General features: G+C 36.6%; 1 protein-coding gene across 2 annotated transcripts in view; it reads right to left on the bottom strand.

Moving 5' to 3' along the window:
• LOC118734174 (calpain-D) overlaps nt 1–22,661 on the bottom strand; it is a 145,661-nt gene that overhangs the window by 68,662 nt on the left and 54,338 nt on the right. The window contains exons 2-3 of one of the 2 annotated variants that reach the window (XM_036463894.1): nt 18,199–18,413; nt 4,857–5,120 (exon numbers count right to left, since the gene is read on the bottom strand). In XM_036463894.1, the coding sequence (XP_036319787.1) occupies nt 4,857–5,120; nt 18,199–18,367 (433 nt within the window). In that variant the 5' untranslated portion in view covers nt 18,368–18,413. The remainder of the gene's footprint in view (nt 1–4,856; nt 5,121–18,198; nt 18,414–22,661) is intronic. The other variant, XM_036463895.1, reaches the window with a different exon arrangement.

Here is a 22,661-nt window from a genome sequence, read left to right as displayed (position 1 = left end):
TCATCTTCATCTTCATCTTCATCTTCTTCCTCGTCTTGGTCTTCATCTTCTTCTTCATCCTTATCTTTATCTTTTCCTTTATCGTGATCTAAATATGTTCATTCTTTTCTTCATTTACATATTCACCCCCACTAGAGTGGTCCAAAAAAATAAAGTCGGAGTTTTAATGCCGGCACACCCTAGGATTGTTCTATATCGAAAAAAAATGTACCCCTATTTTTTATTTTGAAATCAAAAAATATTTAGGGAGTGCTCAAAGCGCTCAAAGTTTTCCATGTATTTTAAATGGAGAAAAAAACATCTTTTCGTAGAAATAGTGTAGAATTCTTGAAAATCAATATTTTTCGATCGGAAAACTTTACTTATCTTCAGGAGATTCCCAGTAATAATACTCAATTGTTTCTTTAACAATTTTTTCATGGTAATTATATTTTATAGGTCCTCCAAAGTCCTTAGAAAATGCAATGGGAAACCAATAAAAAATCTTTAATCATAAAAAATGCTTAAATAAACAATTGGATATTAATACTGGAAGTCTCCTGAAGAGAACCACAGTTTTACGGTCGAAAAATATTTATTTTCAAGAGTTTTATACCATTTCTACGAAAAATTGTTTTTTCTCCATATAAAATACACGGAAAACTTTGAGCGCTTTCAGCACTCCCTAAATATTTTTTGATTTCAAAATAAAAAAATATGGGTACAATCCTAGGGGGTGGCGGCATTAAAAATCCGACCTCATTTTTTTTACATACATTTTTGGACCACTTTAACCCCCACCCTTGTTATTAGGTTAGCTATTTATATTTTCCTTCCTCTTTGTCTTTATAGTTAGGTTTCTTTACTTTTATTTTAATTTCTGTATTTATCCCTTTCTTCTTCTCCATACTCAACTTTACCTTCTTCCTTGTTTGAGTCTAATCTATTCATGTACGTACATACATACATCTTATTCCTAAACTGCTGCTTCGCATGTTTCTTTAATTCACTATCAATATTAAAGCATACATTTAGGGGGCATTTCCGCCCTAACCATGTACATGTATGGCATTGGTATTGGTGTGACATTTTAATTGAATTTTTCGCTCTATTTTAAACTAATTTGAAATTTTAAAAAAAGGCCTGCACACCAGCATCAAAATACCTTTCTAATGATATATAATTGTTTATACCTTAGAAGTATAGTTTAGCCGAAAAAGGGGTGTAAAGGAAACATGATTGCCTATTTATATAATTGATATGAAAAATACTTTGTGTAAAGATATTATATTTTATTTTTGCTCTAATTTTACTACATCCGTGATAGCAGAATATGGTAGGACAGTTGCATAGCTTGGGTGTTATGGAATGAAATGCAATAATAATTTTTTTGGTACAGCAGGTGTTTTTATTTAGGTTAAATATCTCTAATAAATTATATAGTAGAAGAAATACCAATGTTATAATATTTAAATTTTAACTATCCAATTTCTTACGAATAATAACTCTAATATTTTTTCACAGCATGTTTTTGATAGTTCAAAGCATCTATTAACATAAATGCATTTTCCAATGTAATTTTTTCGTCATGGCGTACATTATTTTCGATAAAGTTTTGGGTTTTACTTTCAGGTATTCTTGTTGATTGTCATTGCAAAGCTAAGTGAACTGGAAACTGAAGTCTTTTAAATTCGAAAGGCATATCATAAGGAATTAAAGGGGTCATGTGACTTGTGGTTACGAAGTTATGGCTGATAAAAAATTCCACGCCTATATTATGTGCCACGCCCCCATTTACAAACTCATTTATATATACCTTACTATAAGCACCTACCATAGATATGTTTGCATAGTAAATTTCAAGTTCATGTGACTTATGGTTCCGAAGTTATAGCTGATTAAAAATTTGCAAGCCTATGGGAGGTACCACGCCCCCTCGCAAAATTTACACCATATTTACAAATAAAACCACACCTATAACCTTCCCGTGGTAAAAACAAATAAGTGTGCGAAGTTTCGTGCGATTCCGTGCCGTGGTTCAAAAGTTATAAGGTAATCAAACAGACATTCACATTTATATATATAGATTGTGTGAGTGCTTTATCTATATCATGAGTTATTATTAAGCAGTATTGGTCTTGTCCCACCCGTGACAAAAAAGGTAAAAGTTGTTATATTTACTTAAAGAAGTTGAGTTTCGGGTTTGTTACATAATGTTAGAACTTCATTGTCAATGTTTACCACAATTGCATTTTCGTTTCCACATAGTTAGATAAGAATAATTCAACAGTCAAGCATGTCCCACCCGTGACAGCTACGGTACAGTGGTACAGTTGCCAAAGGTAGGTTTACAGGACTTGTAAGCTTTACTGGTTTGTTGAGGTGGACGCATGGGAGACGGGCGGAAGCGCGGACTCGCCCATTACCAATATACCCTTGTGGTCAGCTGATTAAGTTAAGTGACATTTTAACCAGTTTAGGTTTTATCTTTTGTTTATTTAATGTTCATGGTATTTTTTATAAAAGTCTAGCACATTATATAACCAGAACCACATAACACCACATTTCAAACTTCGTACACAAATTATAAATTTCAACAAATTTTAACAGTTACACCCAAAAATTTTAAACTTTTTGTTCATAAATTTTAGAAAAATTCTAGGTATGCAGTTTTATAGCGTATTAAATTTAAGTAGGAAAAAGTGAAAATTTCAAGACGCTAGGAGATCGCGTTGATTTTTTAGCGCGATTTTTTAGCTGACGGTGCTAGGCTTTTTCTTCTATATAAAAGGCACTATACTAAGATAAAACGTGAGTGAATTGAACCCCTACTTGGCTTCTATATTTTTTAATAACTAATCTTTAATATGGACGACACTAAAAGCTCCTTTTCATGTAAAAATTTGTTCGTGTCCCACTCGTGACCAGCGTTGCCAGGTTGACTTTTTATCGTCATTTGGACGTTTTTTGTATCCTGTTGACGTTTGGACGTTTTTATGTCAAAAAATGACGTTTTTTAAATTCCCAGTTATTTTTTCTCTGTTACTAAATCTTGTAAGTAGAACTGAATTATTTTCTTAATAAATCTTTACAAGCTTTGTTTTTTGCAGCAGCTGCTTCAAAAAATATTTATCGTTTGGACACAAATGACTTAACCCTTATTTAAGCGCATAAAGAAAATGACACAATTAGTCGCATGGGGCCTCTTATTGAAAATGTAAAGAACGTAAAAAGGATGAAATATTGCTATGTTCTTTCTTAACAGAACGTAATTTAGCATTTTCGACAACCGACCACTTAACCAAATGTCTACAAGAAAAAAAAATTCAATAAAACTTGCCCTGGAATTTAATGGGCTATCAACCTGCATACTCAAAAAAATTATAAAAAATCCAAATAAAAAGTTGAAAATCTAGGTGAAATTTTGCATATTTTTTTATAATTTTTGCACAAAGTTTGGCTTTGGATTTATATTTGGTTTGTTATATAATGAGCTAGGCTTTTATGGAATCATAATAAACATTAAATAAACAAAAAAGGAACAGCCAAAATCGATGACTTAATCAGCTGATCACAAGTGTATGTATAAAATGATTTTTATGTTAATGATCTCAAACCAGTTTAGAATGAATTTTAAATGTGACAGAGCAAATGACATTTTAATATGCCTTACGTACATATGTATGTACCTTTGTACACAATAAAAGTTGAATAAGAACAATTCTTTGTGCAAACATTTGAAAAAGACGTTTTTGCGTAGGAAATTACGTTTTTTCAGACCAAGGGGGACGTTTTCTCATGCCGAAGACCTGGCAACACTGCTCGTGACAGAAAAATTTCGGATTTTTTTATAATAAAGCCATCCTTTTTGTTGTAGTTTTTGCTTTGTTTGCATTCGTGGTTCTTTGTTTTATTATAAGACATCAAGCTCATACAGTAAAGTGAAATAAATTCGCAGAGTTTTCGTAAAATATATGAGTAGTCCACTTGCAAAGTGCTCTATGTAAAATTTTTTCGTTTTTTAGTTTTTGGTGGTTAACGTACCAGTATTTAAAGTAGTTTCATGACCACTAATAATACAGTGCAAAATCCTTATATATTCTGAAAAAAATAGCATCAAATGTTAGCTACTCGAGCAACAGTCGCTATAATACTTACTGTATGTATATATACACTTTCAAAAGTCGCTATAATATTTATGTATGTATTTATACAAGTTCGAAAGTCTCCATCTTCTGATGAACTTAGAAAACTGCAAGAAAACGTGGTAGTTTCGGTGCCTATTTGAAGACGTCGTAAAAAAGAAGTAGACCAATCTTCATGGAAGAGAGAACGCGAAAAGCTAAAAAAAGCTAGCTATGTAACAGTTACTGTTTCAAAACCCGCTATATTAATTTTTTTATATATAAAATTTGCAAAAACTACCACACTGCGGTTTTGTTTTTTAGTGTTATTAGACTCTTATTTATCCAAGTTTTCAGATAATAAAAAAAAGATACAATTTGGATTTTACTTATTGGTGTACACGTTTTTTTAAATTTATGGCTTTCTATTATAAAATCACATAACGCTGTTTGCAAGTGGACTACTCATATCTGCTCCCAAAAGCAGGTTCTTTTTTTTTTGTCCCCCCCCGTGACAGAAGAAATAACTCAGATTTTTGCCATATAAAAGTAAGCTGGCATTTTTTTCGTATTTTGTAATAACTCATATAATAGTCAATTAGGTGTAGCTTTATCAAAATGCAGAATTGTTCAGTATTTTATACTTAAATTTAAACAAGAAAGAACCCGTGACGGTGGAATCGCCTATATGTATTGTGATTTGCACTTCAATATAAAAAATTTTAGCAGCTCTGCTTTAAAACATCAACTCACCTTCAGTATTGAGCTCATTAAGCTGCACTCTTTTGGTGTCAATGGGTAGCGATCGTACGGATTTACAAGCGCTACATACTCCGGTAGAAAGGTAGTTTTTTAGAGTACACTGGCTGCAGGTCCAAAATTCACCTTTTCTTAAAGTCATGTCCTCAACTGAGCAAATACTTCGCAACTTTGAACCTCCACACACTGCGCAGGCGACTGCGGTTGGATCGTTTACCAATGTACACTTTTTGCACGTCCATTGAGTTTCATTCCGATCTAATTCGGGAATAATCAAAATATAATTATTGAAGACTTTTTCAACAGCATTTTGGTAATCTGAGCTAATTATATCGTTTAATATTGGATCATATTACACATATTTATATATGATACCATCAATTCATATGTATGTACACAAGAACAATTAAAAAATATATGAGGGGATTTTTTTTAAACCAGTCACCCCCTCGTATTTTTTGTTGTGGGGGATAAATGTTTTGAGCACATGATACAAATTTGAACTGTAAATTTTGATGCCGTGGTCTGAATAGAGAATCTAGCGGGACAAAAAAACTATTTTAACAGATTCGCGTGATGGATTTGTACACCACTTCGTATCTACTAGATAGTTCGTGGGGCCGCTGATTACATATCATAAGACATAAAGACATTATAATATTTATACAATAATAAATTATGCAACAAATAATTACTTAGCAGCACTAGCGACAAAGGCTTTCGGCTGTCTCTATATTAGTAATAAGGTTAATATTTGTTTAGCTACTGCTCTTATATGCGTCTCCACAAATCGGTGACTTTCAGAAATTTGTTTAGCTTATTAATGTTACCAGTTGTTGAACCTCTCAGGATATCATGTAGGATAGTATCGATAATTTGACATTCTACTAAGATGTGCTTAATTGAAGGATATGACCATGTGTTATAATGGTGTGTCCAAGATGTAGGCGGATGAAAGGTTTTGTCATTGGAAGAGGGATGTCGGGAGCAAGGTTTATCCGTGTTCTAGATGGATTAATAACATTATAGTGGTGCCTGTAAGTTTTCCAGCTGTCTATTAAATCTTTGTGTCTTTCTTTGGCAACTGCGGTTAAGATATCACTCTTGGTTATATAATTGCACATAATGTAAATATGGCATATTGGCAACACTTTTGGCTGCGATGTCAGCGTTTTCATTTCCGGTGATCCCTACGTGTCACTATGGTCTGGCAGCTACTATTTGCTGGCCATAAGTCATTTTTTAAAGTATCGATAAATTGATTTTTTTTTGTCGCTTCACTAAAACAATTCTCCAGATTAAAAAAAGTGTATACTCATGATTTTCTTAAAGAGTTTTCCCGCTGAGATTTCAGCTGTTAAAGTTGACATTTCTACTAAAAGTTCACATATTTATTTCTCTCGTAGTCGGTATTCTTCTGGCTCGATATGTTGAGAAAGATACTTCAAAAAAGAGAATGGAAATGAATAACGAAGGTACTAAATATTTGAGTGATTAATAAAAAAGAAAACTAACATATAGCTTCCTAAATAAAATAAAACTAATTTTCAAAATGTACTCTAATTTGGGTAACAATCTCCCACTTTAAGTAGAGCTATAAAAAATTGGCTTCATTTGGCGGTCTTCAAGCTTTGTGGGCAATAAAAATGTTAAATTTAGAGTTTGTGGGCTGAGAATCACGTTGCACTTTTTTGCATTTTTTGAATAATGGGCTTTTTTATTAGAAAACTTCCACTGTGTTTTGCTATTCTTTTCGATGTTTGAAAAGCAGTAGTCACCAAAGATGCAAAAAACTGCTGTTTTAAACATTTTGCTGCGAAATATTATTAAAGGGAGCCAATCCGAAGAAATACATAAAAGAAATAGCATGAATGATATGCAAGCACGTAGGTGAAAAATGCATTCTTGCATTGTTTCGTTTAAACTTGTACGTTACTTTATTTTTTCAGCTTTATATCTAGCATAGTTATTAGTAATATATTTGTTGTGCTAGTGTCCTTTCAAATAAATACAAATATAAGCTTATATTTAGAGGAAAAATATTTATTATTTTATTTTATTATTATTTATTTATTATTTGAAGCAGCTATGATTAGAAAAAAATATATAGCAAAAACTAAACAAATTTTTTAAGCTAAACTTTTTTTCCGATAACGCCATATTGGATCCGCCATTCTCAATTTCAAAAATCTTAAATCAGATTCGAAATCATCGAATTCGAAAACCCCCCTTATACATAAACTTTTGGTGAACACAAAAAAAAATATAAAATTTGGTAGCGATTTGGATCCGCCATTTTGAATTTAAAAAATAATAAAAAAAAACTTTTTAATATACAATTCTTTTGTAAATGGACTAAAAAGTAGGAAATAGTATTTCTCAGTCCCATAGAATTTGTTTTGATAACTTTTGATTTAGAAATTTTAGCAAAAGTTTGTAAACCATTTATGAGATTGAAAATGAAAAGCGTGGGGCGCATGCAATACAAAGCATTAGATTCAATTGACAATAGTCAAACTACATAACATAGACCAAAAATTTCTACAGAGATAGTACAAATTTGAGATCGATTTTAAGCGGTCGTTATTCATATGTCCACATACATACATACATATATTACCCTTCATATCAATTCAGGTCTATTACATGCGCCCCACGCTTTTCATTTTCAATCTCATAAATGGTTTATAATAACTTTTGCTAAAATTTCAAAATCAAAAGTTATTAAAACAAATTCTATGGCACTGAGAAATATTATTTTCTACTTTTTAGTCCATTTATAAAAGCGTTGTATATTAAAAAGTTTTTTTATATTATTTATTTTCTACTTTATAGTCTTGTCTGTATAAAATTTTGCAATAGATATTAAAATAATTCAACGATATTAATAGATTGGTGCACACACATGCATATACATATGCATGTGCATACATACGAGCATCAATTAATTTCATTTAAAGAAATGGCGTGTCGTCCATTTCCGCTGTAGCGTACGTAGTGCATAGGGCGATATCTACCTCTCGACTTCGTCGGTTGAGAGGTAGATATGGCCCTATGCACTAGGCTTTTTTATAGGATCTTTGCAAAGCAAAGGTTTTATAGCAATGAATGGTGTCTGGACACACAACATTGCAGGTTGATAAAAGCGTTGTAAAATCTGCTATCAGATTCCAAATCAGCGCCCTCGAAAACCCCCCATTTATATGAGTTTATGCTGAAAAGGAAAAATGATAAAATTTGGTCGCCATATTGGATCTGCCATTTTAAATTCCAAAAATCCTACATCAGATCCGAAATCAGCGATCTTGAAACCCCCGCGTATGTATAAGTTTTTGGTGAAAGGAAAAGAAGTATAAAATTTGGTCGCCATATTGTATCCGCTATTTTGAACTTCGAAAATCCGACATTATACTTGAAATCAAATCAATTACTTCTCGACTTTTGGCCAGCAAATGATAGTCGCCAGACTATCCCGGGAGTCCACATTAACTTTATTTTTCTGGGATTGGTTATTACGGTATTGCGGATGATGACTATTTCATTCTGATGATTAGCGGCAGATTCAATAGCATCAATGCAAGCATTGCTGTCAGTGCAAATAATAAACTTGCCTCTGTTGTGTTTAGCATAGTCGATTGCTTCGAGAATGGCGGTCAGTTCTGCAGTGAAAACTGAGCATATATGGTGTAGTATGTCATGGCGTAATAAATCCCTATTTTCTTTTGTTACTGCAAAAGAAGTGTTGTCGGGAGTTTTCGAGCCATCTATGAATGAGAAATTCCATCCGTTGCTATTGTATAACGCTTTTTCTTTCGCAAATATTGCCTTAAATTTTTCTTTTGGTAAGTCTGCCTTTGGTAATTGCAGCGTTTTGATCGTATGCACGCTGTTATTGATCAGCCAGTGCGGGCGAGTCGCACATATTTTGGGTCTCGGCGTTGAGGGGATCTGAAGCTCTTTTAGAAATTTCAAGCAACGATAAATTGCATGTGGGAATCGTGGCTGTATTTTTCTTGGCGTAGCATTGCATGCATCTTTTGCCAGAACGGTATTTGAAGAGAATTTCAGTTTAGGAAGCAAATGACGTGTGCAATCGGTTGTTCTGTCCGCGATCGCGGGCAGACCAGTTTCTGCGAATAGATTTTTCAGCGAGTAGGGAACGCCCTTATACTCCTTCGTATTGCAACAGGTAAGGTGTAGAAAGGTTTTTGATTGTAGACGCCGGGCAATGTCCGTAGATAGGAAGCGCGAAATCAATCTTGGAAAGCACCAAGGTTCGGGTAACTTTAATAAGCGTGTGCGGGTGAACGTGACTTTTCTTACACGTAAGATATTTTATTATATTTAACCTTGTCAAAAGAGAGTCTCTGACGAACATACAGTGCTGCTTAAAACTATATTTAGGGTCTATAATTAAACCAATAACTTTGAGTTCTTGAACAATACTTAAATTAAGGTTAGTAAAGATGTTAGTTAGGTCACAGCAAACCCGTTTTTTGCAGATATGTAAAATTTTTGTTTTTTTCTGTTGATATTGTGATACCAGCAAATTCTGACCAAGATGTAAGTTCGGCTAAAATACCTTCAAGTAGTGACTTCACATGCGCTAAATTGTTGTGTTTGGTGTAGAAGACAACGCATCAGCGTAGAGCTGACACTGAATGCCACGGATGCTGGTAGTTTGAAGAACAATTTCATCAAATGATATGATAAAGAGGAATACCTATATGGGCGACCCTTGAGGGGTACCGTTTTCAAGAGGGACTGTGTTGGAGAGGAAGCCGTTGATTCTGACCTTACATTTCCTGTGGCAGAGAAAGATTTTGATAAGCTGTCTTAAAACAATGGGGATGCCGATCCGGTCAAATGCTTTTTGAAAATCTATTGCAAGTAAGGTGACGTGATTTTTGGCGGATAAGGCGTTTGCTTTAAAATAGTCTAGGTGTAAAAGAGCATCAATGGTTCCAAATCCTTTCTTATAAGCGACTTGATTAGGGCTAATAAGTTTTTTCCTGTTAGCGTACCATGCCAGGCGATTGAGTACAATTTTTTCTAGTAGCTTTCCTAACAAGGCAAAAGGGAGATCGGCCTATAGTTGCTTGCCTCAGTGGGCAGTTTTTTGGGCTTTAATATAGGAACAATGCATGCAGTTTTCCAAAATTTCGGATAGCAGCCACTGTCAAAAATCGGATTGTAAAGGTTAACCGAGTTGGGAAGGTTTTGTATAATGAGGTAGGATATCTTTTTAAACCCGGGTGATTTTCCTTTTAATGTAGAGAGAGCGAATTCAAGCTCTGAAGCTCTGTAAAGAGAATTTTGGATTCAAGTTGTTCGGCAGGGAGCGAAAGGGTGTGCAAGTTAGAGGGCTCTTGGTTTAGCCACTCAGCTATTAAATTACGGAAGGAGTTTGTGAAGGATGAGTCCGACGAGACGGAGGAAAAGTAGGAAGCAAAGTAGTTAGCATTCGCACTGGGATCGGAAAGTGGTCCATCAGTGGAGTTCAGATATGAAAAGCATGATTGTCATGGGGAGCCAGCAAGTGTTTTGATATCATTTCATATTTTTTTGGGATTCGTTGAGGGGTTAATAATAGAAGTGAGTTTTTCAAATGCTTTTCTTTTTTCCAATTTGGCAGAGCGTTTGAATTGAGCGTTTACCTTTGTGTATAGCAAAAGATTTTCTACTGAACGATCTCTTTTGTATTAATGCCACAGTTTTTGTTTGTTGCTTTGGAGTTTGGATAATTCCGAGCTCCACCAGGGTAAGGTTTGCAGAATAGTGAAGTAGGCAGCTGAGCATATTATCCTCAAAATTTTTGCTGACTCCTGGCTGATGATCGTGCTCCAATGATACATTAACAATTAAATTTGGGGTGTTCACAGTTCGTTCCAAATAGTGTCTCAAAATGTAGACGTCTACATTTTAAGACGTTTTCTAACCGTAAAATCTGTGGTGTTGTTGTTTCCCATACAAAATTGGAAAACGACGCCGTCTACATTTTGTCACACTCAAAGGTATGTTTTTTACGCGTCTACATTTTGCAACCTCGCAGCAGGGTTGCATTATGGCAATACTAATCGCATTTTTTTTTTATTTATTGGGCACGTTTTCTGTATTTGCATTTAATTTGAGCAAAATTTCTGATGAAAAGAAACAAATCAAGGAAAAGAAATAACAAATATTAGGAATTGGTAATTAAGTTAAATAATTACAATTTTTCAGAAACAAAATCGAAAGGCGACATATAAAAAAGCACGCAAAGAAGAAATGTCTGGCAACACCAGCAAAGTTTTGAGACGATTTTACACGACTGCTAGAAAGGGGTGCTCACAGTTTAATGCTAAAGATGTCTCAAAATGTAGACGTCTACATTTTCAGACACAATTTGGAACGAACTGTGAACACCCCAATTGACAAAGCAGTTGTGTAATGTCAGAGATAAAGAAGTTTTCTTTGGGGAGGTGAATGTAGATACACGCTGTTACGAGTTTGGTTGCTGTGCTTATTTCTATCGGAATTGCTGAGATGGTTGTTTGAATGGGAAGTAGTCTGTGCGGAATATTTCTTTTAACCAGTATAGCAACTCCTTGTTTGTTAGTTGTGACCTGAGGAGAATTATGGAAGTAGCCAATATAATTTTTTGGAGTGTAAGCAGATGAATGTGAGTTTCATTTATGAAAAGGGTTGAAGGAGAAAAGTGATTGATAATAATATCAAGTTCTTGATAGTTATTGAGATATCCATTCATGTTCCACTGTATAATTGATAGCATATTACGAAGCAAAGTAAAAAGGAAAAAACAAAAAAGGCATACCTACATACATATGTACACATGTGTGACTACGAGCGGGAGTCTGCGTAGCAGAGCGCCAAAAGTCGTATGTATGTGCATAAGGAGGAATGTAGTATTACAGTTCGAAGTCACTGACGTGATCGCTGGTGTTATTTGGCTTAGCTTGCGCCAAGTTTAAATACGCCAGATCATCACAGTCTTCACTTCAAGACAAGGAAGAAGTATAATTAATGCTAGAAGGGGTGCGGTTCTGGTGGTTAAGTGAGAGAAGAGTTTGGTTGGTGCAGAAGATGATGATGTGCAAGGTGAAAGGGTGTTGAAAATTTTTGAATTCATATTAGATGGCGAAGTCGTGCGTTGTGCGCGAAGAGAGGGAATGAGATAGTGGTGTGGTGGAGTTTGATGAGGTGGATTTTTCTGAAGCGGCGAATGGCTCACGAAGAGGGTTTTGGGATAAATTGTTTTCTTTATATTTTTTTTGCTGTATTTGAGATTGAAGAAGAAATATTGTTGACTACTGTGTTTGGTAAGATAGTAGGTGAGGTGACCATCTTTGAAAAGGGGATGTAAGAAGGGTTGGAACAGGTTTGGGCTTTGTATTTGTTGGTTGCTTCGCGCATGCTGCAATTTTTCGGTAGTTTTTATTTTCAGTATTTCTTTTGTTTGTATGTATTTGGGGCAGATGTTTGAGGAGGAAGGGTGTTCGCCTGAACAATTCGCGCACATGGTTCTTGAACATTCTATATTCATGTCATTGCCTTTGCAATGTTTTATAGTATGCCCTAGCTTTTGGCAGCTTCTGCAGCGCATCGGGTTTGGAAAGTACGGGCGGACAGAAATTTTACGACAGGCTACATCGATTTTTTCTGCCAGCTTATATGTTTCAAATATCAAGCCCATTGCTCCGGTTGCAGTTGAGACACCTTCCACATTTTTCTGAAATTTATAAACAGCTGTCACTCCATATTTTTCCAAACCTCCGACAATTTCGAGGGCCATTCAGAATGCCATCCTTAGGGCAATAAGAAGCAACAAAGATAGCGCTGTAAAGCCTATTTTTGATGGCTGCACTTTTCGTCCGGGATGGTTATCCATTATCTGCAGGGACGCAGTAACTGCGGAGTGGATAAGGGCTATAGTTCCGAAGCTTGCCCCCTGGAAAGGGGCAAAGATGAAGGTGGTAGCGGACACGGAAACGCCTCGCCGCATAATTTTGGTGGGATTCTTCCCGGAGCTGTATAGCTCCAAGAATGAGGACGCGCTACTACTTCTTCAGGGGCAGAATGAAGGCCTGAAAATAATGGACTGGCGAGTTCTAAATCGGGTGCGCAAGTCCACAGTGGTAGAAATCACCATTGCGGTAGACCCGATCTCGGCAGACATCCTCAAACAGAGAGGAAATGTTGTCGACTATGGCTACGGTACGGTCAAGTTGAGGGAAAAAGTCAAGCCGTTGGTACCAGTGGTAGAAAAGGATGCCGCTGATACCGACGGAACGAGCACGGACGAACAACCCCGTTGTTCGAAGTCTGTCACCGTCGCCCCGAGGCAGCTCTCAACAGACGTACCAGTACAGAAGCAGCAATCACCGGAGCCGGAAAAGACAAAGCCGCCGCCTGAGCTGTCAGTAGCTCAAGCCAGCGTGACATCGCCTCCGCGACCCACAGCAACATCAGTCCTGACCCTGCAGCAGGTGCTAGACAGAGCCCAACAAAATGTCAGGCCCATTGAGCTCCCCCGGAACATAATAAGGCCACCACTGCATGGCAGTTCCAAAGCGGCTACTCAAAGCCGCAAAAGCAAAGGGGGCTCAAGGACAGCCGAGGAGAAGGCCTTGCTGGGTAGCAATAAGGGGAAGAAGGTGGCTGCTCGGCCGTAAAGACCGCAAATAATGCCATCTCTCCCTAAGCCCAACGCAAACTCGAGGCATCTGAAATGCCTCCAAGTGAATCTTCATCATGCCAAGGCAGCGTCAGATGTTCTCTGCAGGAGGTTCACTAACGAGGGTCTAAGTATAGCCTTCATCCAGGAACTCTGGATACTACGTGGTGAGGTCAAAGGTCTGAACATCAATGATGGTAAGATCATATATGCACGCAGCCCTCGCCCAAGGGCGGCTATTAAGTAAAAAACTAACGTTGCTTCCTCTATTACAGTTCATGACGGCGGATCTGGTTGCGGTTTGGGCCGAAATTCCCACTCCAAGGGGTGTACAAGAGGCAGTACTTGCCTCAGCGTACTTTCCGGGTGAGGAGATGGCCCCGACAGCAGAAGTAAAGGCTTTCGTTGAGCACTGCCAGCAGAGTGGTAAACCCTGGATCCTCTGCTGTGACGCCAATTCGCATAACACTGTTTGGGGCAGCACCGATACCAACAAAAGGGGTGAGTACTCCTCGAGTTTATTAGTAGTCATAATATAAATATTATAAATCGTGGCAGTGAACCGACTTTTAGAAACGCTCTAAGGGGTGAGGTCTTGGATCTAACTCTAAGCAGTCAAAACATGTCATAATCTGTCACAAACTGGCGTGTCTCGGGGGAGGTATCAATGTCGGACCATATGCATATAGAATTCGACATGGGTCTCTTTCCTGAACACGAACTAGTTTTCAGAAATCCCAGGAAAACGAACTGGGAACTCTTCCGCTTTACTATAGAAGAGGGCGGAAACAGCCCCAAACACCCAATTATAACTAAACAGGAGCTTGAGGATGAAGCTGAACAGCTTCACTCAGATATTGTAATAGCTTTCAACAGTAGTTGCCCCCAAGGAAAGGTAAGATCCAAACGAGATGTGCCTTGGTGGAGTAAGAAGCTTGAGCAAATGAGATGCCAGGCCAGATGACTATTCAATAGGGCAAAAAATACGGGTGATTGGAATCCGTATAAACTTGCGCTAACTTCCTACAACAAGGAGCTAAGGAAATCCAAACGAGCTAGCTGGCGAAGCCACTGTGAGTAAATAAATAGCCTTCCAGAGGCAGTACGCCTCCAAAAAGCTCTAACAAGGGATTACAGGAATACAATTGGCACCCTTAAGAGACCAGATGGGAGCTACACTCAGCATCCGGGTGAGACCAGCAGACTCTTGCTGGATACTCACTTCCCGCGCTGTATAGCGGCTACTGTCGACCAGAATTGGGTGCTCCAACATCCACCTCTGGAAGAGAACAAAGCCTTGCTACGAAGCTGACCACTGTAGAGCGGATGCAATGGGCTTTATAAACATTAGCCCATACAAATCACCAGGACCGGATTGAATCTATCCATGTCTCCTGCAGCATGGAATTAGACACACGGTCCTCTCCTAACTCTATAGAGCTTCGCTCTTGTTGGGTCACATTCCCAGCATATGGTCTGAAGTTAAGGTTGTGTTTCTACCGTCATCCTACCGACCAATTAGCCTCAGTTCATTTCTTCTAAAAGGCATGGAGAAAGTACTGGATCAGTACATCAGAGAAGTCAACCTAAGGGAACGGCATCTGAATAAGAACAAGTTTGCCTATCAACCAGGCAAATCCACTGAGACTGCCATTCATACCCTTCAAAAATTGAGAAGGCGCTGGAGTCTAAAAATATAGCCATTTGCGCCTTCATTGATATTTCAGGAGCTTTTGATAACACATCATATAAGGCAATAAAAGATGCCTTGTTAAGAAAGGGTGTAAGCCCAATCATAAATCAATGGGTGTTATCAATGTTAAGAACACGAAACATCAGTTTGGAATTAGGAGGCACGATAGAATCGATAACAGCCACAAGGGGATGCCCTCAGGGGGGTGTACTCTCTCCCCTTTTGTGGACTATGGTTGTAGACGAACTTCTTTTCACACTGAACAGCCAAGGCTTTAAAACGCAAGGCTACGCAGATGATCTGGTAATCTGCATAACAGGGCTTCATAACGAAACTATCACCAACCGCATGCAACAAGCCTTACGCATCACACACAAATGGTGTGAGGATAAAGGCCTAACTATCAATCCTACGAAGACTATTATTGTTCCATTCACTCGAAGGAGGAAATTATCTACTACTAAAGTCACTTTGAGCGGCACAGAAATAGAATTTTCCAGTGAAGCTAAATATCTGGGAGTAACTCTTGATAAAACACTTAACTGGAATGCACATTTGGACACTGTTATCAACAAGGCGATGAAGGCCTTCTTTGCCTGTTCACGACCTTTTGGTAAAACATGGGGCCTTACCCCCAAAATGACCTACTGGTCATTAAACACTGTCGTTAAGCCAATAGTAACCTATGCTTCTTTAGCATGGTGGACTAAGGCTACACAAAGAGGTGCAAGCACTAAGCTAAGTAAATTGCACAGAATAGTTTGCATTGGCATAACAGGAGCTATGAAGACCTGCCCGGGCGATGCACTCAGCGCCCTGGTTGGAATACCTCCCTTTCCTATTTTAATAGAAAATCAGGCTACCACAGCGGCACTGAGAATCCTGAACACCTCCGACCTGAAAATCGGAAATATGACGGGTCACATGAAGGTCCTAATGAAATTCGCTAATGATCCTACAAATGCGCGATGCAATGGTTCCAAAACTAGAAATCTCTAGGAAATTTGAGGTACACATTGCAGATCGAGCTCTCTGGAATACAGGGAACCCATACACCAAACCTAAAGGGGAGGTTTAGTACACTGATGGATCTAAGCTTGAAAATGGTAAAACTGGGGCTGGCATTTTTGGGCCGAGCTTTAAAAAATCGATACCTATGGGTAGCTACCCCACCATCTTTCAGGCGGAGATTCATGCAATAGAAATTTGTGGCAGAGAATGTCTTAGAAGGGGAACGTTAACGAAATATATCTGCATTATGTCGGACAGTCAGGCAGCCCTACTGGCCCTGAAGTCCCACAAAATAAGTTCTCAGCTAGTATATGATTGCCGAAATGTACTAAATGCTCTTGGTGACAAGAATACAGTTTTATTAGGATGGGTACCAGGGCATGAGGGACATGATGGCAATGAGGAGGCTGACTGCCTAGCGAAACAGGGAGCTGCCGCAGTATTATATGGTCCGGAACCCTTTTGTGGGCTCACCAAAGCACATATAAAGGGGACTGGGTAGACAAAATGTTCAACAGGCATTGGATGGAATGTCCAGGGCAAAGACAAGCCAAACGATTTATCTGTCCTTCAAACGAAGTTCCAAAGAAACTAATTAATATAGGCAGAGAGGACCTCAAAACTCTCACCGGGTACTACACGGGACACTGTTCTCTTCGTTACCACCTCAGTAAAATCAATCTTTCAGAAACAAACGTCTGTCGCTTCTGTGAGCTGGACGAAGAAACGCCAGAACACATTCTCTGTGAATGTGATACTCTCGCTAGGCGCGGACTAGCCAACTTTGGTGGCGCTACCCTTAATCCATTTGAAATTTGGAACAAAACGCCCTTGGAGGTGCTAGGCTACATTAAGAGCCTTCCCATATAGGGCGGGGGCCAACGCACAATAGACCACTTTAGAGGTCGCGGTGCATATGGCCCATAATAATAATAATAATAATAATTTCGTTATCTGGTACGTGATAGAGAAAGGGTGCAAAAATGGTACCTTTCACGCAATTGAGGTGCTCGTGATATTTAGCAGAGATTTGAAAGATGGAAGAAAGGGTTTTTGCCTTTATGAATTTCTCAGCAGTTTTTTTATTTGTAACAAGGAGAAGAAGGCTTTCGTCTCGCAGTTCAGTTATGGTACTTACATCTTTGCTGATAGCTAAAATAGCTTTGTGAATAGCGAAGCATGAGAAGTGAGAGAGTGGCTTTTTTCATCTTGTGAATTGATGACTATAAATTTAGGATCATCGGTTTTTGAAAAATCAATAGGTGGTAGTTCAGGAAAGGATCTTTGGGATTTATTAGTTTTTTTTTTCGTTTTGTCTGAGGGCTAGGGGAAAGTAGGGCAAACCTATAGGTTGTGAAGCCCCAAGGGGCAATGTATACACTATTTTCACAATCACTTAGGACTGAATTTGTTCACTGGATTTTGGGAATCACTAGAAGCATCACAGAGTAACGAAATAGGTATACCCAAAATGTGGAAAATAAGATATCTCTCTCATAGCACACCGGAAGAAAAGAACGTCCGAACACGTCAGAGCTAAGTCGGTGACTGACATCAGAATAAAGAAATCACGAGAAAGAGTCGCCCTGTATGAAACACCGTTTGGTGACAACCCCGAGGCCTATAGGCAACTCCTTTTAGGGCTGTCGAAAGTGTATTTGAAGTAGACTAAGGCACTCCGCATATTAAGCTCCTAATCATAGTAGTGTAATAGTTTCGGTGTGCACACTTAGATTCTTTTGCGAAAGAATATCGGTAAAGCAATGAAGAATTTTTCCGAAGTTTCTTTAAGAAATCGTACAGAAATTTCTTTACGAGCCCGTGTCAACCACTTCATATGATTGTCTTTGGAGATTCGTGAATAAATCGTTACAGAATTCGGAACACACCTCCGATACTCGTTAAAGATCTCGATCAGATTTTGGGAACTTTGGTTTGCAGGGGATGTACTGACTTACCACTAGCTGTTACTGAGGTTTCCAGTTTGGTTACTGTTATTAGACTGGGCTGCTCCGCTGTTGGTTGACTACGAATTGACTCGCAAATCTCACAACTGTCTGTCCAAATGCGATTATATGCATAGGAGCATTTTGAGCACGTCCACGTTCTTCGAGAACTATTAAGCATATTATTGTCAGCCTGAGGTACACTTCGGTTCGAAGATGCGTTCAATCTATAAATGCAAAATAAATATTATGAATTTGCCAAATAATTTGGTTAATCAACATCTTCAAATAAATGAAAGATTTCTATAAAAATTATTCCGTTTATAACAATTCTAAAAAAAGATGTTCATAAGAACGGCGGTGAAAATATAAATAGGAACGCGACATCTAACAAGCTTTGGCTATTTTTCTTTTGTTTATTTAGTGTTCTTCAAAGTATTACTCACTAGCTAACAAAAACCATGGATCGAAAAAATTAAAAAGCTCAATTATAACCAGATACGAAGAAAATAAACTTGATAATATACCACTTTATAAATGTATAAAATAGTTATTCCTAGACACATAGGGAGGGCGTAGATTTAAAAATTTTAACAAGTCATTATAAAAAGTTTGAGATTTAAATTAAAAAAGTGGGGCGCATGTGTCCAGGGTTATTTTTTTGTCTACTTTTCCGTACATTTATTAAAACGTGATTTGTGTGTATATTAAAAAGTTGTTTATGGATTTAGATCATTAATCACTTTTCATATATGTATACATTTTCAAGTCTATTGTGCTAAAGACAATCCAATATACGACTATTTCTATAACATAGGACTATTTGTGTAACATGGCGTATGGGTATCAGATTTTTTATTCATGCTGCGAATTAAGGCTGTGTATGAATCGGTAACATAGTTCTGTGAGAAAAGCTGGTGAAATTAATATTTTAAGAATCTAACATTATTGATTACGATTCATCAAATTAAGCTTTTAATCAATTACTTAAAGCTTTTGGAACATTAAATAAATAATTATACAAGAAATATTCAATGAAGTGTAATACTATATCTTAATTTTGTTTTCTGATGGCTTTGTTTTAGGGCTGCCATAATTGCTAGGCCTCAAACGGGACCCTTAGCAAAAAATCTTCATTCTTTCCAAACTCTAATTTTTTTAAATCATCTTTACACTTATAGTCTCGTTCAATTGTAGAGGAAAACTTAGTTGATGCTCTGTTGTAATACATACAAAAACGGAATTGCATAAACCATAATCAATTTAGATCAAACAAACATTTTATTTTCACTGAATGAACGTATTTATACACATAAAGTATTTTATTATATACATAAGTATGTCATAAGAACATTTCTACGTTTTAAAGTATGTTTATACAAACAAACAAAACAATAACCACTAGAGGTCAAAGTAAAATTTGTGTTCAGTTCAGGAACGTATGTGTTTATATTTCTTAGCGTAAGTGGAAGAAAACAAAACAAGTACTATTTTAACACACTTTTACGTAATACCATGTTCTGACCGACATCGAAAACTTTGCTAAAACTGGTATTCGGCCTAAAACTCGTGTTTTCGTCCACGTAAAATCTATCAAATGAAAACCAGTTTTCGCTGAAAACTATGTACTTGAAAACTCACGAAAGAAATGTCAACGAGAACACTAACAGCCGGTGTGAACAGCCTTCAGCCCACAATCCCAAAACTCGTTTTCAAAGAACATGGTATAACTAACTCATATTACATGTTACAGGGTCTCTTTTCGCGTATACGTAAACTTTAATTTTGATCAGCAACGCAGCCATGCAAGTAAACAGAATGGTTTTTCTTTCTTGAGAACACAATTTTACGATAATTACAACTGACTACTAAAGATGACACTTTTTCAACTATCGATTGAAATCATATATCCGGTCTACTTGTTTCTAATATATAACTAGGAAAGGCAATCAACCTTATCATGAGTTTTATTTTCGCACGAAATTGTTCACTTTCGAACGCGTATTCCTTACGGGTGGATGAAAAATATTCGGGCGAAACTCACGATAAGACTAAATAATTTTCCTCCAACCAATTAAAATTTACAAAATTAAATAAAATTTTGTTGTCCCAAGCATTAAACGGGGACATTTCGGTTGTAAACGGGGACAAAGGGTCCGAAACGAGGACATGTGCCTGGAAACGGGGACTTATGGCAGCCCTACTCTATTTCCTAATATTTATTGTTTTTGCTTAGATTTAACGAAAAATGATTTACATCAACAATCTTGCGATTATCAAAAATTTCTATACATTTGTAAAAAATTTCACTTTACTCGCCGCGAACTTTTTAACCGATTCACACACGCTCTAACAAACAAAAAATATTAAAATGGTAAAATATTATCAAGGCTAAAGCAGTATATCGATTATGCATAAATAGCATTGCAATACTTTGTTCCCTAGTCTTTTTCTTATTGAATGTAAAATAAATAGCTCATTCGTAAAAAAAGTAAAAAATGCAGCTTCCGCTGGACTATAACTGTTGTATTGAATACAATTTGTTAATAAACAGTAATGAAAATATTGTTGTAACGTAAACAATTTAACAATTTAATGAACAGAACCTGAAGGATTTATGAATTCAGCGATTAATTCCAGGATAATCGTAAGAATACATACAGTGACGACATTTTAGCATTCTTTGGCTATTTGCCTTTCGTTTATTTAGTGTTTATTATTTTTTTATGAAAGTGTAGCTCGTTATCTAACAAAAAACATGTAAGTAAAAATTTCAAACTTTGTGCAAAAACTAGCAAAATTGAACAGCTTTTTAACTACATTTTCTAGAAACATTCTAGTATGCAGTCTTGTAGCCCATTCAATTTTATTATAACGAAATCAAAATTCTAAGTAGCTAGGACTTGCCGTTGATTTTTGGCAATTTTTTGTGGAAGGTGTTGCTGAAAATCGTCGAAAATACTTTGTATGAAAGAAAATGCGTGAACAAAAAATTGTCAAAAATCAACGATAAGTCCTAGCTAGTTCAAACTTGCACTTTATTATAGGTATTAAAATCTAAAAAACTCCGTTCTCAAAAAAATTCAAAAAAATCTGATAAACAGTTTAATATTTTGATGAACATTTGTTGAAATTCGCCGAATTTTTATAAATGTTGTACAAAGTTTGAAATTTTGATTTGCTAAGAAAAATAAAAGTGAAAACTTGCTAAAATGTGTCTTCCCTACTTAGACTCTCGCCTCCGTAATATATCACAAAAACGAAACATGGAACACATTTATGAGAGGATTCAGATGCATTAATATTCAAAACTTTAAGGGAATTAAAAAAGTAACAAGTAATTTTTAAGCAAAAACACAACCGACTTCAATTCTCATATAAACATTTAGGAGTACCGTTAATTTTTTCGTGATCCAATGATCGAATCTAAACCAAATTACTATGGATCCACCTTTGACATTACCTTTCCGATAGAAAAAGAATTATCGAAATCGGTTGACGTGGTCCAATGTGGTAACATACATAAAAAAAAATATTCCGACGAACTGTTAACCATCCCCTTTTTTGAAGTCGGTTAAAAAATAAATAACATGAAATGAAGTGCGGAAACAGTAAAAAGAATCGGCCAAAAATGGGCGATGCTGATTAATCGGTCGCACTCTATGAAGGAATCCATTTCCATGGTCGCAGTAACCAAAAAACGTAATTTCTTTATTTTAAGTTCATTGTATGCTGTTTTTAGGCCAAAAACAGAAAAAATTTAAGAATTTTACTTTTTAAAGTTGGTTTGGAAGTCGAGGTAATTTTTCATTCAATCAGACGTTTAAAATGGCCTTCAAAAGTGAAATTTTTGATTTTTGTATTTTGTTACCTAAAAACAGCTGGAAATTTACCTTTTAAAAACAACTTAACCATTTTCTGTTCCTGCGACCATAGTAATGGATTCATTGACGCAAAAACAGCAAAAATATGAATCTGAAATTTTTAAAAAGTTAATTGCATACTGGTTTTAAAACAAAACAAGTAATTTTTAGCAAAAAAAAAAGACTTAAAAAATATATATATATATTTCATGATCCAATGATCGGATCTAAACCAGATTACTATGGGCCCACCTCTGAGACACTACCTTTCCGATGCAAAAAGATTTATCGAAATCAGTTGACGTGGTCCAAAGTTATGCGGCAACATACATACAAAAAAAAATATTCCGACGAACTGATAACCTCCTCCTTTTTAGGAAGTTGGTTAAAAAGAAAAGGATTTAAATCCTGGTAGTTTTTGAGGTCATTTAAATGTCAACGAGACTATTTTCCTCAGTTCCCCATCTAAAAAGCTTTAAGATACCGTTCCATTTATTTCGTCATCTCCTCTCGTTGTCGAATTTGTCATTTTTATTTTTTAAGAAAGGTCATACATCTAACTTATTTATGGGCAAGTTTGGCTATGTTTTATAATCAGGGAACGGATTTTAT

This window comes from Rhagoletis pomonella, unplaced genomic scaffold, assembly GCF_013731165.1.
Source record: "Rhagoletis pomonella isolate Grant_MI unplaced genomic scaffold, Rhpom_1.0 Rhpom_scaffold_00002, whole genome shotgun sequence".
In the NCBI taxonomy this organism is placed as follows: domain Eukaryota; kingdom Metazoa; phylum Arthropoda; class Insecta; order Diptera; family Tephritidae; genus Rhagoletis; species Rhagoletis pomonella.
This window is presented reverse-complemented; position numbering and strand designations above follow the sequence as displayed.